Below are 14,106 nucleotides of genomic sequence, written 5' to 3' on the forward strand. Positions count from 1 at the left end.
TGTAGAAAGCATTGTAAAGTAGCCAGTAAAACGTTTTCTAACGATAGAAGTGCGAAGGTTATGTAAGGTTGAGTTAGTTTAAGCTAGGTAGCGTCGTGAAACCACCAAAAACGACGTCATCTTACGAGATAGTGTTGTTTTTGTAATAACGTGAGCAGCAGACAGCATACCAAGAAGCAACTGATAAGTTTATTAGAAGACGCACCATATATAGGCGCAGAACCACGTGATCGGTCGCACAGGAATGCGCGCACTGCGTGCGCAGTGGTAAGTGACGTCACGCTACAACACTCCTTCCCCTTCAGATTACTTCCGAAAGTCACTGGACTGGTATCTGTTCGGGGCATGTCGTACACGTGCACTACGACGCAGAGTTGGAAGTTCGGCTGCAGGTGGCGCGTCGTCGGCACTGGGCTGGTCCGGCGAGCCGGAGGCAGCTGCTCCGGCCGTGGGCGATGCAGTTGCCGGAAGAAGAGACGTCGCAGAGTCGGTTGCGTGTGGATTTACGAGAGGCGACCCGGCGACTGGCCCACACGCCATCGGAACCGTCGGTGGAGTCGTGTCTACGGATGCCGTTGGAGCAGGTTGTGCCTGCGGATAACTTGAAGAATCCTGGCTTCCGTGGCGGGCTCTGATGTGGTCCGAATGCGTAAATCGCACCGCCTGCGACACTTTCACCAGATAGGTTACGGGACTGATAACCTGTGTCACGACACCATCTTCCCACGACACTGTTTCACCTCGCACAGTCTTCACCCACACAGCGTCCCCCACAGCAAAACATCGCGGAACCCCCCTAGACATGTCCTTTTGCACTTTCGTACGTTGCTGCTGCTCCCGCATGGAGAGCTCGAAATCTGGTTTTAGCAATGACAGCTTTACCCGTGGCTGTCTTTTCAAGAATAATTCTGCCGGGGTCTGGCGAGTGGTACTGTGCGGAGTAGTCCTGTAACTCATTAGATAGCTGTCCAAGCGTTCCCGAAATGAATGTTTGTGGTGGCTAGCTTTGTCCTGCAAGACATGCTTTGACAGTGCTTGTTTGGTAGTCTGCACTAAACGCTCGGCCGCTCCGTTAGAAGCCGCGTGATAAGGAGGCGTCTTGACATGCCTTACACCGTTTACACTCAAGAAGGCCGCGAACTCTTCAGAAATGAACTGCGGTCCATTATCACTCACCAGTACCTCTGGCAGACCATACGCGGCAAACATACTACGTAGCTTCTCAATGGTTTTGTTAGCAGTAGTGGATGACATAGGCGAGACCTCGATCCATTTAGAGAACGCGTCGACGAGAACCAAGAACGCCTGAGAGCCCTTTACCGCATAATCGACGTGCACGCGTTGCCAGGGCCTTGTGGGATAATTCCATGGTTGCAAAGGAACCGGTGAAGCAGCTTTTTGGACGGCCTGACAAACCTGACATTGTCGAACGTAGCTCTCAACCGAAAGGTCGAGGCCAGGCCACCACACAAAGCTTCTTACTAACGCTTTCATGCGACTAGATCCCGGGTGGTCCTCATGCAATAGCTGCAAGACCTGTAGCTGGAGCTTATCAGGTATGATCACCCTTGATCCCCACGTTATGCATTCTTGCTCTACTGATAGCTCGTCGCGCCGGGAATAAAATGGTCTAAATGCTTCAGAGCACTCTGAAGGCCATCCATTTAAGATGAAGTGCGTCACGCGAGACAAGGTGGGATCACGTCGTGTGGCTCGCGCTACGTCATCCGCTTTGAGGGGCATGCTGTCAAATAGCAAGAGACACTCGGAAGGTTCATCGGCCGCTACAATAGGCCGTGGAAGCCGAGACAGAGCGTCAGCCACTTCAACATTTCTTCCCTTTCGGTATTTTAGTTTATACTGGTACGCTGCCAGGGTAATTGCCCATCTTTGCATTCGAGCTGCAGCAAGCGCAGGCACCGGCTTGTCGTGGCCTAATATTCCGAGCAATGGCTGATGATCTGTATAAAGAGTGAACTCTCGTCCATACAAGTAGCGGTGGAATTTTCTTAACCCAAACATCAGTGCTAATGCTTCGCGTTCGCACTGAGCATAGTTTTTCTCTGCGGCTGTAAGTGTTCTAGAAGCAAATGCCACTGGCCTTTCGTGTCCCTCTGCGGTCTCATGAAAAATGACAGCCCCCAATCCATACGACGAAGCGTCACATGTCATAGCCATTGGTTTCGCCACATCGTAAAAAGTGAGCACATTACTCTTGACAAGTAACAGTTTCGTAGAAGCAAATGCTTCGCTACACTCACGTGTCCACGACCACCTTTCGCCCTTGCGCAACAGACGGTACAATGGCTCTGCCACGCAGGCAAGGTTACTTAAGAACTTTGCATAAAAGGTTAACATGCCGAGATAAGCCTTTAGCTCTGTTTGGCAAGTGGGCTCTGGCGCTTCTGTGATCGCCTTTATCTTTTCTTCTGTAGGATATATACCTTCAGCGCACACAGTGTGACCGAGATAAGTCACAGTGCTCTGAAAAAACCGACACTTTTCCTCTTTCAGTGTCACGTTGTAGTCACTCAGCCGCTGCAGGACTAGTTCCAACGTTTTTTGACAGTCGGCTAAGTCTTTTCCCGACACAATGACGTCGTCTATGTAACATCCCACGTGCGGTATGCCTTTGAGCACCTCATCCATGAAGGACTGAAAAATGGCTGGCGCACTGGCTACCCCAAATGGTAAGCGCTGGAACTCGAACAGCCCCCTGTGCGTATTAATAGTTAGCAGTGGTCGGGACTCGGCAGTGAGCGGAATCTGCTGATACGCGGCCGAAAGATTCAACACACAAAACACTCTGCCGCCAGCTATGGCAGAGAACAAATCTTCCGGTCTAGGCAATGGGTAGTGGTCGGTCTTTAAAACAGGATGAATGGTGACTTTGTAGTCCCCGCACAGCCTCAGTGAACCATCTTTCTTTTGGATTACGACTACTGGCGTGGCCCAATCGCTCCGATTTACGGGGCGTATAACACCGCTTTTCTCTAGCCTTTCTAGCTCGCCTTCCACTTTATCTCGAAGCGCAAATGGGACGTTTCTGGCCTTGCCAAAAATAGCCGTACAATTCTGGCTTAAAACTATCCTTGCTTGATAGTTTTTTACTTTTCCAGGTTGCTTAGAAAACACCCCTGGGAACTTCTTTTTAACCGCCTCTACCTTGTGAGAGTCGCTTACATTTATAGCAAACACGCTTTTCCAGTCAAGCCCGAGCCTTTCAAGCCAACTTCGCCCCATCAGCAATGGTAGCTGCTTGCCGTTATCCTTGACGATAATAGCGGGTAGCCGCATAGACTGTTTTCCCACCGTAACGGAAACGTTGCATTGCCCTTTTACTGGAACAGGTTCCCCAGTGTATGTTTTTAGGGTGACTTGAGATGGCTCGCACTTGACATGAGGAAATGCGTTCAGCCTCACACTCTCAGGAATTAGTGTTACAGCTGCTCCCGTATCAATCTGCATGCAGAGGTCTTGCCCTTCTACGTTTAGCTGCACTTCATACCCAGAACGCACGGTATTGATAACATGGTACACATCTAATTCAGAGTCACTATCAGAGCAGTCCACCACGTTTGCAGTCTTGAGTTCTTGCGATTACTTGGACACATCTTCTGTAGATGACCGATTTGAGAACAGCTGTGACACTGGACGTTCTTATACCAGAAAACACTAGCCGCATGCGCCTTGCCACATCTTTCGCAAACTCGCTTGGCTTCCTTGAGCTTCCGAAGCTTCGATTTCTTTTCGCTTCCTTTTCCTCTTATCGCCATTGCATAAAAAGCCGCTTCCTTGCCTTCTGCATGAAGTAACGCTGTCTGTCGCGCAGCCTGCTCTCGGTCCTGGGCTATCTTGCACGCCTTTTCGAAGGTTAAATCTTCTTCAGCAAATAGGGCGAGTTGCGTTTCCTCGCGTCTTATGCCTGCCACTATTTTGTCTCGCAGCGCGTCTTGCAAAAACTGACCGAAATCGCACTTCCTTGCTAACTGTTTTAAGGCCACTATGAAGTCCTCGACGCTTTCCTGCTCTTCTTGTGCTCGCTTGTTAAATTTGCAACGTTCGGCAATGACCGAGCACTGTGGGCTATAGTGTTTCTTCAACAGCACTGTGACCTCTTCAAAGGACTTGTCCCCAGGAACAGCGGGTACTACCAAACTTTTGAGCACCTCGTACGTTCGTGGTCCTATCACACTCAAGAATACTGCCAGCTTCTTTTCCTCTCTGATGTCATTTGCGGTGACGAAGTGCTCAAAACGCTCCAGATAGGATTCAAAATTCTGATCCTTCTCGTCGAACTCGTCTAGCTTGCCTAGTCGCGCCATTGTTCAGTAAAAGTGCAGTATACTTATCGGGTTGCTTTCCCCGACGACTGCGTTGCCTCTTGCCGAAGGTAGTGCCGCCGAGTTCAACCGTCCCAGGCCATGGCTGCCGTTGTTTTCTGGTCCATGGCTGTCGACCGCCGATCGCCCGCAATACTGCTTCGTACTGAGCTAGTACAAGGGGGCGGATCCCATCCTCGTCGCCAGTGTAATAACGTGAGCAGCAGACAGCATACCAAGAAGCAACTGATAAGTTTATTAGAAGACGCACCATATATAGGCGCAGAACCACGTGATCGGTCGCACAGGAATGCGCGCACTGGGTGCGCAGTGGTAAGTGACGTCACGCTACAACAGTTTTATTATGACTACGAAACTGCGATAGGTGAACTATTGTGAAAGGACACAAAACGGCATGAACTAGCCAGGTACTGCGTGTTGTACCGTTACAAGTGCGAAACTAATATTGTGATATTCTCGTTAAAGCGCATGCAAGCATCGTGAAACCTTAAAGAACGATGTCATTTAGCGAGATACAGCGTTCTGTACTGCAATAAGTTGCTGAAAAACTGTGAGGTTATGCAAATATCGTAATTGTGAACGAAACAGTGTAATAGAGCGTTTTTAGATACAAGTGCGAATGTTAGGTTAGGTTAGGATATGAACCATCGTAAAACCGCATTAAACAATGTCACTTAGTGAGATGCAGTGTTTTTCACCATTACAAGTCGGGAACTGCGATATCTAATGTGAAAGCGCTTGCAACCGTCGTTAGGTTGGGTTAGGTTAGGTTAGGTTAGGTTAGGTTGGTTTGGGTTGGATTAGGTTAGGTTGGGTTGGGTTGGGTTGGGTTGGGTTGCGTTAGGTTAGGTTAGGTTAGGTTAGGTTAGGTTAGGTTACGTTAGGTTACGTTAGGTTAGGTAAGGTTAGGTTAGGTTAGGTTAGGTTAGGTTGGGTTGGGTTGGGTTGGGTTGGGTTGGGTTGGGTTAGGTTAGGTTAGGTTAGGTTAGGTAAGGTTAGGTTAGGTTAGGTTAGGTTTGGTTAGGTTAGGTTAGGTTAGGTTAGGTTAGGTTAGGTTGGGTTGGGTTGGGTTGGGTTGGGTTAGGTTAGGTTAGGTTAAGTTAGGTTACGTTAGGTTAGGTTAGGTTAGGTAAGGTTAGGTTAGGTTAGGTTAAGATATGAAACGTCGTGAAACCGCATTAAACAATGTCACTTAGTGAGATGCAGTGTTTTTCACCATTACAAGTCGGGAACTGCGATATCTTATGTTAAATCGCATGAACCGTCGTAATGTTGTAGAAAGCATTGTAAAGTAGCGAGTAAAACGTTTTCTAACGAGAGAAGTGCGAAGGTTATGTTAGGTTAAGTTATGTTAGTTTAAGCTAGGTAGCGTGGTGAAACCACCAAAAAAGGACGTCATCTAACGAAATAGTGTTGTTTTATTGCAGGTACGAAACTGCAATAGGTGAATTGTTGTGAAAGCACACAAAACGGCATGAACAAGTCAGATACTGCGTGTTGTACCGTTACAAGTGAGAAACTGCTATATTGTGATATTCTCGTTAAAGCGCATGCAAGCATCGTGTAACCTCAAAGAACGATGTCATTTAGCGAGATACAGCGTTCTGTACTGCAATAGATTGGTAAAAAACTGTGAGGTTATGCAAATATCGTAATTGTGAACGAAACAGTGTAATAGAGCGTTTTTAGATACAAGTGCGAATGTTAGGTTAGGTTAAGATATGAACCGTCGTAAAACCGCATTAAACAATGTCACTTAGTGAGATGCAGTGTTTTTCACCATTACAAGTCGGGAACTGCGATATCCAATGTGAAAGCGCTTGCAACTGTCGTTAGGTTGGGTTAGGTTAGGTTAGGTTAGGTTGGTTTGGGTTCGATTACGTTAGGTTGGGTTGGGTTGGGTTGGGTTGGGTTAGGTTGGGTTAGGTTAGGTTAGGTTAGGTTACGTTAGGTTAGGTTAGGTTAGGTTAGGTTTGGTAAGGTTAGGTTAGGTTAGGTTAGGTTTGTTAGGTTAGGTTAGGTTAGGTTAGGTTGGGTTGGGTTGGGTTAGGTTAGGTTTGTTAGGTTAGGTTAGGTTAGGTTGGGTTGGGTTGGGTTAGGTTAGGTTAGGTTGGGTAGGGTGGGGTTGGGTTGGGTTGGGTTGGGTTGGGTTGGGTTAGGTTAGGTTAGGTTAGGTTAGGTTGGGTTGGGTTGGGTTGGGTTGGGTTGGGTTGGGTTAGGTTAGGTTAGGTTAAGTTAGGTTAGGTTAGGTAAGGTTAGGTAAGGTTAGGTTAGGTTAGGTTAGGTTAGGTTAAGATATGAACCGTCGTAAAACCGCTATAAACAATGTCACTTAGTGAGATGCAGTGTTTATCACCATTAAAAGTAGGGAACTGCGATATGTTAAATCGCATGAACCGTCGAAATGTTGTAGAAAGCATTGTAAAGTAGCGAGTAAAACGTTTTCTAACGATAGAAGTGCGAAGGTTATGTAAGGTTGAGTTAGTTGAAGCTAGGTAGCGTCGTGAAACCACCAAAAACGACGTCATCTAACGAGATAGTGTTGTTTTATTGTGACTACAAAACTGCGATAGTTGAAATATTGTGAAAGGACACAAAACGGCATGAACTAGCCAGGTACTGCGTGTTGTACCGTTACAAGTGCGAAACTGCTATATTGTGATATTCTCGTTAAAGCGCATGCAAGCGTCGTGAAACCTTAAAGAACGATGTCATTTAGGACGATACAGCGTTCTGTACTGAAATAAGTTGCTGAAAAACTGTGAGGTTATGCAAATATCGTAATTGTGAACGAAACAGTGTATTAGAGCGTTTTTAGATACAAGTGCGCATGTTAGGTTAGGTTAAGATATGAACCGTCGTAAAACCACATTAAACAATGTCCCTTAGTGAGATGCAGTGTTTTTCACCATTACAAGTCGGGAACTGCGATATCTAATGTGAAAGCGCTTGCAACCGTCGTTACGTTGGGTTAGGTTAGGTTAGGTTAGGTTAGTTTGGGTTGGATTAGGTTAGGTTGGGTTGGGTTGGGTTGGGTTGGGTTAGGTTGAGTTAGGTTAGGTTAGGTTAGGTTACGTTAGGTTAGGTTAGGTTAGGTTAGGTTACGTTAGGTTAGGTAAGGTTAGGTTAGGTTAGGCTAGGTTAGATTTGGTTTGGTTAGGTTAGGTTAGGTTAGGTTAGGTTGGGTTGGGTTGGGTTGGGTAGGGTTAGGTTAGGTTAGGTTAGATTGGGTTAGGTTAGGTTAGGTTAGGTTGGGTTGGGTTGGGTTGGGTTAGATTAGGTTAGGTTAGGTAATTTTAGGTTAGTTTAGTTTAGGTGGGGTTGGGTTGGGTTAGGTTAGGTTAGGTTGGGTTGGGTGGGGTTGGTTTGGGTTGGGTTAGGTTAAGTTAGGTTAGGTTAGGTTGGTTTGGGTTGGGTTGGGTTGAAATAGGTTAGGTTAGGTTAGGTTAGGTTAAGTTAGGTTAGGTTAGGTTAGGTCAGGTTAGGTTAGGTTAGGTTAGGTTAAGATGTGAACCGTCGTAAAACCGCATTAAACAATGTCACTTAGTGAGATGCAGTGTTTTTCACCATTACAAGTCGGGAACTGCGATATCTTATGTTAAATCGCATGAACCGTCGTAATGATGTAGAAAGCAATGTAAAGTAGCGAGTAAAACGTTTTCTAACGATAGAAGTGCGAAGGGTGTGTTAGGTTGAGTTAGTTTAAGCTTGGTAGCGTCGTGAAACCACCAAAAACGACGTCATCTTACAAGATAGTGTTGTTTTATTGTGACTACGAAACTGCGATAAGTGAAATATTGTGAAAGGACACAAAACGGCATGAACTAGCCAGGTACTGCGTGTTGTACCGTTACAAGTGCGAAACTAATATATTGTGGTATTCACGTTAAAGCGCATGCAAGCATCGTGAAACCTTAAAGAACGATGTCATTTAGCGAGATACAGCGTTCTGTACTGCAATGAGTTGCTGAAAAACTGTGAGGTTATGCAAATATCCTAATTAAGAACGAAACAGTGTAATAGAGCGTTTTTAGATACAAGTGCGAATGTTAGGTTAGGTTAAGATATGAACCGTCGTAAAACCGCATTAAACAATGTCACTTAGTGAAATGCAGTGTTTTTCACTATTACAAGTCGGGAACTGCGATATCTAATGTGAAAGCGCTTGCAACCATCGTTAGGTTGGGTTAGGTTAGGTTAGGTTAGGTTAGGTTGGTTTGGGTTGGATTAGGTTAGGTTGGGTTGGGTTGGGTTGGGTTGGGTTAGGTTGGGTTAGGTTAGGTTATGTTAGGTTAGGTTAGGTTACGTTTGTTTGGGTTGGATTAGGTTAGGTTGGGTTGGGTTGGGTTGGGTTGGGTTAGGTTGGGTTAGGTTAGGTTAGGTTAGGTTACGTTAGTATAGGTAAGGTTAGGTTAGGTTAAATTAGGTTATTTTAGGTTTGTTGGGTCAGGTTAGGTTGGGTTGGGTTGGGTTGGGTTGGGTTAGGTTAGGTTAGGTTAGGTTGGGTTAAGTTAGGTTAGGTTAGGTTGGGTTGGGTTGGGTTGGGTTGGGTTAGGTTAGGTTAGGTTAGGTTAGGTTGGGTTGGGTTGGGTTAGGTTAGGTTAGGTTAGGTAATTTTAGGTTAGTTTAGGTTAGGTTGGGTTGGGTTGGGTTAGGTTAGGTTAGGTTAGGTTGGGTTGGGTTGGGTTGGGTTGGGTTAGGTTAGGTTAGGTTAAGTTAGGTGATGTTAGGTTAGCTTAGGTTAGGTTAGGTAAGGTTAGGTTAGGTTAGGTTAGGTTAAGATATGAACCGTCGTAAAACCGCATTAAACAATGTCACTTAGTGAGATGCGGTGTTTTTCACCATTACAAGTCGGGAACTGCGATATCTTATGTTAAATCGCATGAAACCCTCGTAATGTTGTAGAAAGCATTGTAAAGTAGCGAGTAAAACGTTTTCTAACGGTAGAAGTGCGAAGGTTATGTTAGGTTGAGTTATGTTAGTTTAAGCTAGGTAGCGTCGTGAAACCACCAAAAACGACGGCATCTAACGAGATAGTGTTTATTTATTGCGAGTACAAAACTGCGATAGGTGAAATGCTGTGAAAGCACACAAAACGGCACGAACAAGCCAAATACTGCGTGTTGTTCCGTTACAAGTGCGAAACTGCTATGTTGGGATATTCTCGTTAAAGCGCACACAAGCATCGTGAAACCTTAAAGAACGATGTCATTTAGCGAGATACAGCTTTCTGTACTGCAATAAGTTGCTGAAAACTGTGAGGTCATGCAAATATCGTAATTTTGAACGAAACAATGTAATAGAGCATTTTGAGATACAAGTGCGAATGTTAGGTTAGGTTAAGATATGAACCGTCGTAAAACCGCAATAAACAATGTCACTTAGTGAGATGCAGTGTTTTTCATCATTACAAGTCGGGAACTGCGATATCTTATGTTAAATCGCATGAACCGTCGTAACGTTGTAGAAAGCATTGTAAAGTAGCGAGTAAAACGTTTTCTAACGATAGAAGTGCTTAGGTTATGTAAGGTTGAGTTAGTTTAAGCTAGGTAGCGTCGTGAAACCACCAAAAACGACGTCATCTAACGAGATAGTGTTGTTTTATTGTGACTACGGTCTTGCGATAGGTGAAATATCGTGAAAGGACACAAAACGGCATGAACTAGCCAGGTACTGCGTGTTGTACCGTTACAAGTGCGAAAATAATATATTGTGATATTCTCGTTAAAGCGCATGCAAGCATCGTGAAACCTTAAAGAACGATGTCATTTAGCGAGATACAGCGTTCTGTACTGCAATAAGTTGCTGAAAAACTGTGAGGTTATGCAAATATCGTAATTAAGAACGAAACAGTGTAATAGAGCGTTTTTAGATACAAGTGCGAATGTTAGGTTAGGTTAATATATGAACCGTCGTAAAACCGCATTAAACAATGACACTTAGTGAAATGCAGTGTTTTTCACCATTACAAGTCGGGAACTGCGATATCTAATGTGAAAGCGCTTGCAACCGTCGTTAGGTTGGGTTAGGTTAGGTTAGGTTCGGTTGGTTTGGGTTGGATTAGGTTAGGTTGGGTTGGGTTGGGTTGGGTTAGGTTGGGTTAGGTTAGGTTAGGTTAGGTTAGGTTAGGTTAGGTTGGGTTGGGTTGGGTTGGGTTGGGTTGGGTTAGGTTAGGTTAGGTTAGATTAGGTTAGGTTAGGTTTGGTTGGGTTTGGTGGGGTTGGGTTGGGTTAGGTTGAGTTAGGTTAGGTTAGGTTAGGTTAGGTTGGGTTGTGTTGGGTTGGGTTAGGTTAGGTTAGGTAAGGTTAGGTTAGGTTAGGTTAAGTTAAGATATGAAACGTCGTAAAACCGCATTAAACAATGTCACTTAGTGAGATGCAGTGTTTTTCACCATTACAAGTCGGGAACTGCGATATCTTATGTTAAATCGCATGAAACCGTCGTAATGTTGTAGAAAGCATTGTAAAGTAGCGAGTAAAACGTTTTCTAACGATAGAAGTGCGAAGGTTATGTCAGGTTGAGTTAGTTTAAGCAAGGTAGCGTCGTGAAACCACCAAAAACGACGTCATCTAACGAGATAGTGTTGTTTTATTGTGACTACGAAACTGCGATAGGTGAAATATTGTGAAAGGACGCAAAACGGCATGAACTAGCCAGGTACTGCGTGTTGTACCGTTACAAGTGCGAAACTGATATATTAAGATATTCTCGTTAAAGCGCATGCAAGCATCGTGAAACCTTAAAGAACGATGTCATTTAGCGAGATACAGCGTTCTCTACTGCAATAAGTTGCTGAAAAACTGTGAGGTTATGCAAATATCGTAATTGTGAACGAAACAGTGTAATAGAGCGTTTTTAGATACAAGTGCGAATGTTAGGTTAGGTTAGGATATGAACCGTCGTAAAACCACATTAAACAATGTCACTTAGTGAGATGCAGTGTTTTTCACCATTACAAGTCGGGAACTGCGATATCTAATGTGAAAGCGCTTGCAACCGTCGTTACGTTGGGTTAGGTTAGGTTAGGTTAGGTTAGTTTGGGTTGGATTAGGTTAGGTTGGGTTGGGTTGGGTTGGGTTGGGTTAGGTTGCGTTAGGTTAGGTTAGGTTAGGTTACGTTAGGTTAGGTTAGGTTAGTTTAGGTTACGTTAGGTTAGGTAAGGTTAGGTTAGGCTAGGTTAGATTTGGTTTGGGTAGGTTAGGTTAGGTTAGGTTAGGTTGGGTTGGGTTGGGTTGGGTTGGGTAGGGTTAGGTTAGGTTAGGTTAGGTTGGGTTAGGTTAGGTTAGGTTAGGTTGGGTTGGGTTGGGTTGGGTTAGATTAGGTTAGGTTAGGTAATTTTAGGTTAGTTTATTTTGGGTTGGGTTGGGTTGGGTTAGGTTAGGTTAGGTTGGGTTGGGTGGGGTTGGGTTGGGTTGGGTTAGGTTAAGTTAGGTTAGGTTAGGTTGGTTTGGGTTGGGTTGGGTTGAAATAGGTTAGGTTAGGTTAGGTTAAGATGTGAACCGTCGTAAAACCGCATTAAACAATGTCACTTAGTGAGATGCAGTGTTTTTCACCATTACAAGTCGGGAACTGCGATATCTTATGTTAAATCGCATGAATCGTCGTAATGATGTAGAAAGCAATGTAAAGTAGCGTGTAAAACGTTTTCTAACGATAGAAGTGCGAAGGGTGTGTTAGGTTGAGTTAGTTTAAGCTAGGTAGCGTCGTGAAACCACCAAAAACGACGTCATCTAACGAGATAGTGTTGTTTTATTGTGACTACGAAACTGCGATAGGTGAAATATTGTGAAAGGACACAAAACGGCATGAACTAGCCAGGTACTGCGTGTTGTACCGTTACAAGTGCGAAACTAATATATTGTGGTATTCACGTTAAAGCGCATGCAAGCATCGTGAAACCTTAAAGAACGATGTCATTTAGCGAGATACAGCGTTCTGTACTGCAATGAGTTGCTGAAAAACTGTGAGGTTATGCAAATATCCTAATTAAGAACGAAACAGTGTAATAGAGCGTTTTTAGATACAAGTGCGAATGTTAGGTTAGGTTAAGATATGAACCGTCGTAAAACCGCATTAAACAATGTCACTTAGTGAAATGCAGTGTTTTTCACTATTACAAGTCGGGAACTGCGATATCTAATGTGAAAGCGCTTGCAACCATCGTTAGGTTGGGTTAGGTTAGGTTAGGTTGGTTTGGGTTGGATTAGGTTAGGTTGGGTTGGGTTGGGTTGGGTTAGGTTGGGTTAGGTTAGGTTATGTTAGGTTAGGTTAGGTTACGTTTGTTTGGGTTGGATTAGGTTAGGTTGGGTTGGGTTGGGTTGGGTTGGGTTAGGTTGGGTTAGGTTAGGTTAGGTTAGGTTAGGTTACGTTAGTATAGGTAAGGTTAGGTTAGGTTAAATTAGGTTATTTTAGGTTTGTTGGGTCAGGTTAGGTTGGGTTGGGTTGGGTTGGGTTGGGTTAGGTTAGGTTAGGTTAGGTTGGGTTAAGTTAGGTTAGGTTAGGTTGGGTTGGGTTGGGTTGGGTTGGGTTAGGTTAGGTTAGGTTAGGTTAGGTTGGGTTGGGTTGGGTTAGGTTAGGTTAGGTTAGGTAATTTTAGGTTAGTTTAGGTTAGGTTGGGTTGGGTTGGGTTAGGTTAGGTTAGGTTAGGTTGGGTTGGGTTGGGTTGGGTTGGGTTAGGTTAGGTTAGGTTAAGTTAGGTTATGTTAGGTTAGCTTAGGTTAGGTTAGGTAAGGTTAGGTTAGGTTAGGTTAGGTTAAGATATGAACCGTCGTAAAACCGCATTAAACAATGTCACTTAGTGAGATGCGGTGTTTTTCACCATTACAAGTCGGGAACTGCGATATCTTATGTTAAATCGCATGAAACCCTCGTAATGTTGTAGAAAGCATTGTAAAGTAGCGAGTAAAACGTTTTCTAACGGTAGAAGTGCGAAGGTTATGTTAGGTTGAGTTATGTTAGTTTAAGCTAGGTAGCGTCGTGAAACCACCAAAAACGACGGCATCTAACGAGATAGTGTTTATTTATTGCGAGTACAAAACTGCGATAGGTGAAATGCTGTGAAAGCACACAAAACGGCACGAACAAGCCAAATACTGCGTGTTGTTCCGTTACAAGTGCGAAACTGCTATGTTGGGATATTCTCGTTAAAGCGCACACAAGCATCGTGAAACCTTAAAGAACGATGTCATTTAGCGAGATACAGCTTTCTGTACTGCAATAAGTTGCTGAAAACTGTGAGGTCATGCAAATATCGTAATTTTTAACGAAACAATGTAATAGAGCATTTTGAGATACAAGTGCGAATGTTAGGTTAGGTTAAGATATGAACCGTCGTAAAACCGCAATAAACAATGTCACTTAGTGAGATGCAGTGTTTTTCATCATTACAAGTCGGGAACTGCGATATCTTATGTTAAATCGCATGAACCGTCGTAACGTTGTAGAAAGCATTGTAAAGTAGCGAGTAAAACGTTTTCTAACGATAGAAGTGCTTAGGTTATGTAAGGTTGAGTTAGTTTAAGCTAGGTAGCGTCGTGAAACCACCAAAAACGACGTCATCTAACGAGATAGTGTTGTTTTATTGTGACTACGGTCTTGCGATAGGTGAAATATCGTGAAAGGACACAAAACGGCATGAACTAGCCAGGTACTGCGTGTTGTACCGTTACAAGTGCGAAAATAATATATTGTGATATTCTCGTTAAAGCGCATGCAAGCATCGTGAAACCTTAAAGAACGATGTCATTTAGCGAGATACAGCGTT

At 44.3% G+C, this 14,106-nt stretch overlaps 1 protein-coding gene across 1 annotated transcript; it reads right to left on the minus strand.

Annotated features, from left to right (window-relative positions):
- Positions 1–3,542: 3,542 nt before the first annotated feature.
- On the minus strand, positions 3,543–4,634 carry LOC119165340 (uncharacterized). The gene has a single exon (XM_037417520.2). It carries the CDS (start codon positions 4,323–4,325, stop codon positions 3,543–3,545), a length of 783 nt encoding a protein of 260 aa, XP_037273417.2. The 5' UTR covers positions 4,326–4,634.
- Positions 4,635–14,106: the final 9,472 nt, after the last annotated feature.

This window comes from Rhipicephalus microplus, chromosome X (assembly GCF_043290135.1).
Source record: "Rhipicephalus microplus isolate Deutch F79 chromosome X, USDA_Rmic, whole genome shotgun sequence".
Lineage (NCBI taxonomy): Eukaryota > Metazoa > Arthropoda > Arachnida > Ixodida > Ixodidae > Rhipicephalus > Rhipicephalus microplus.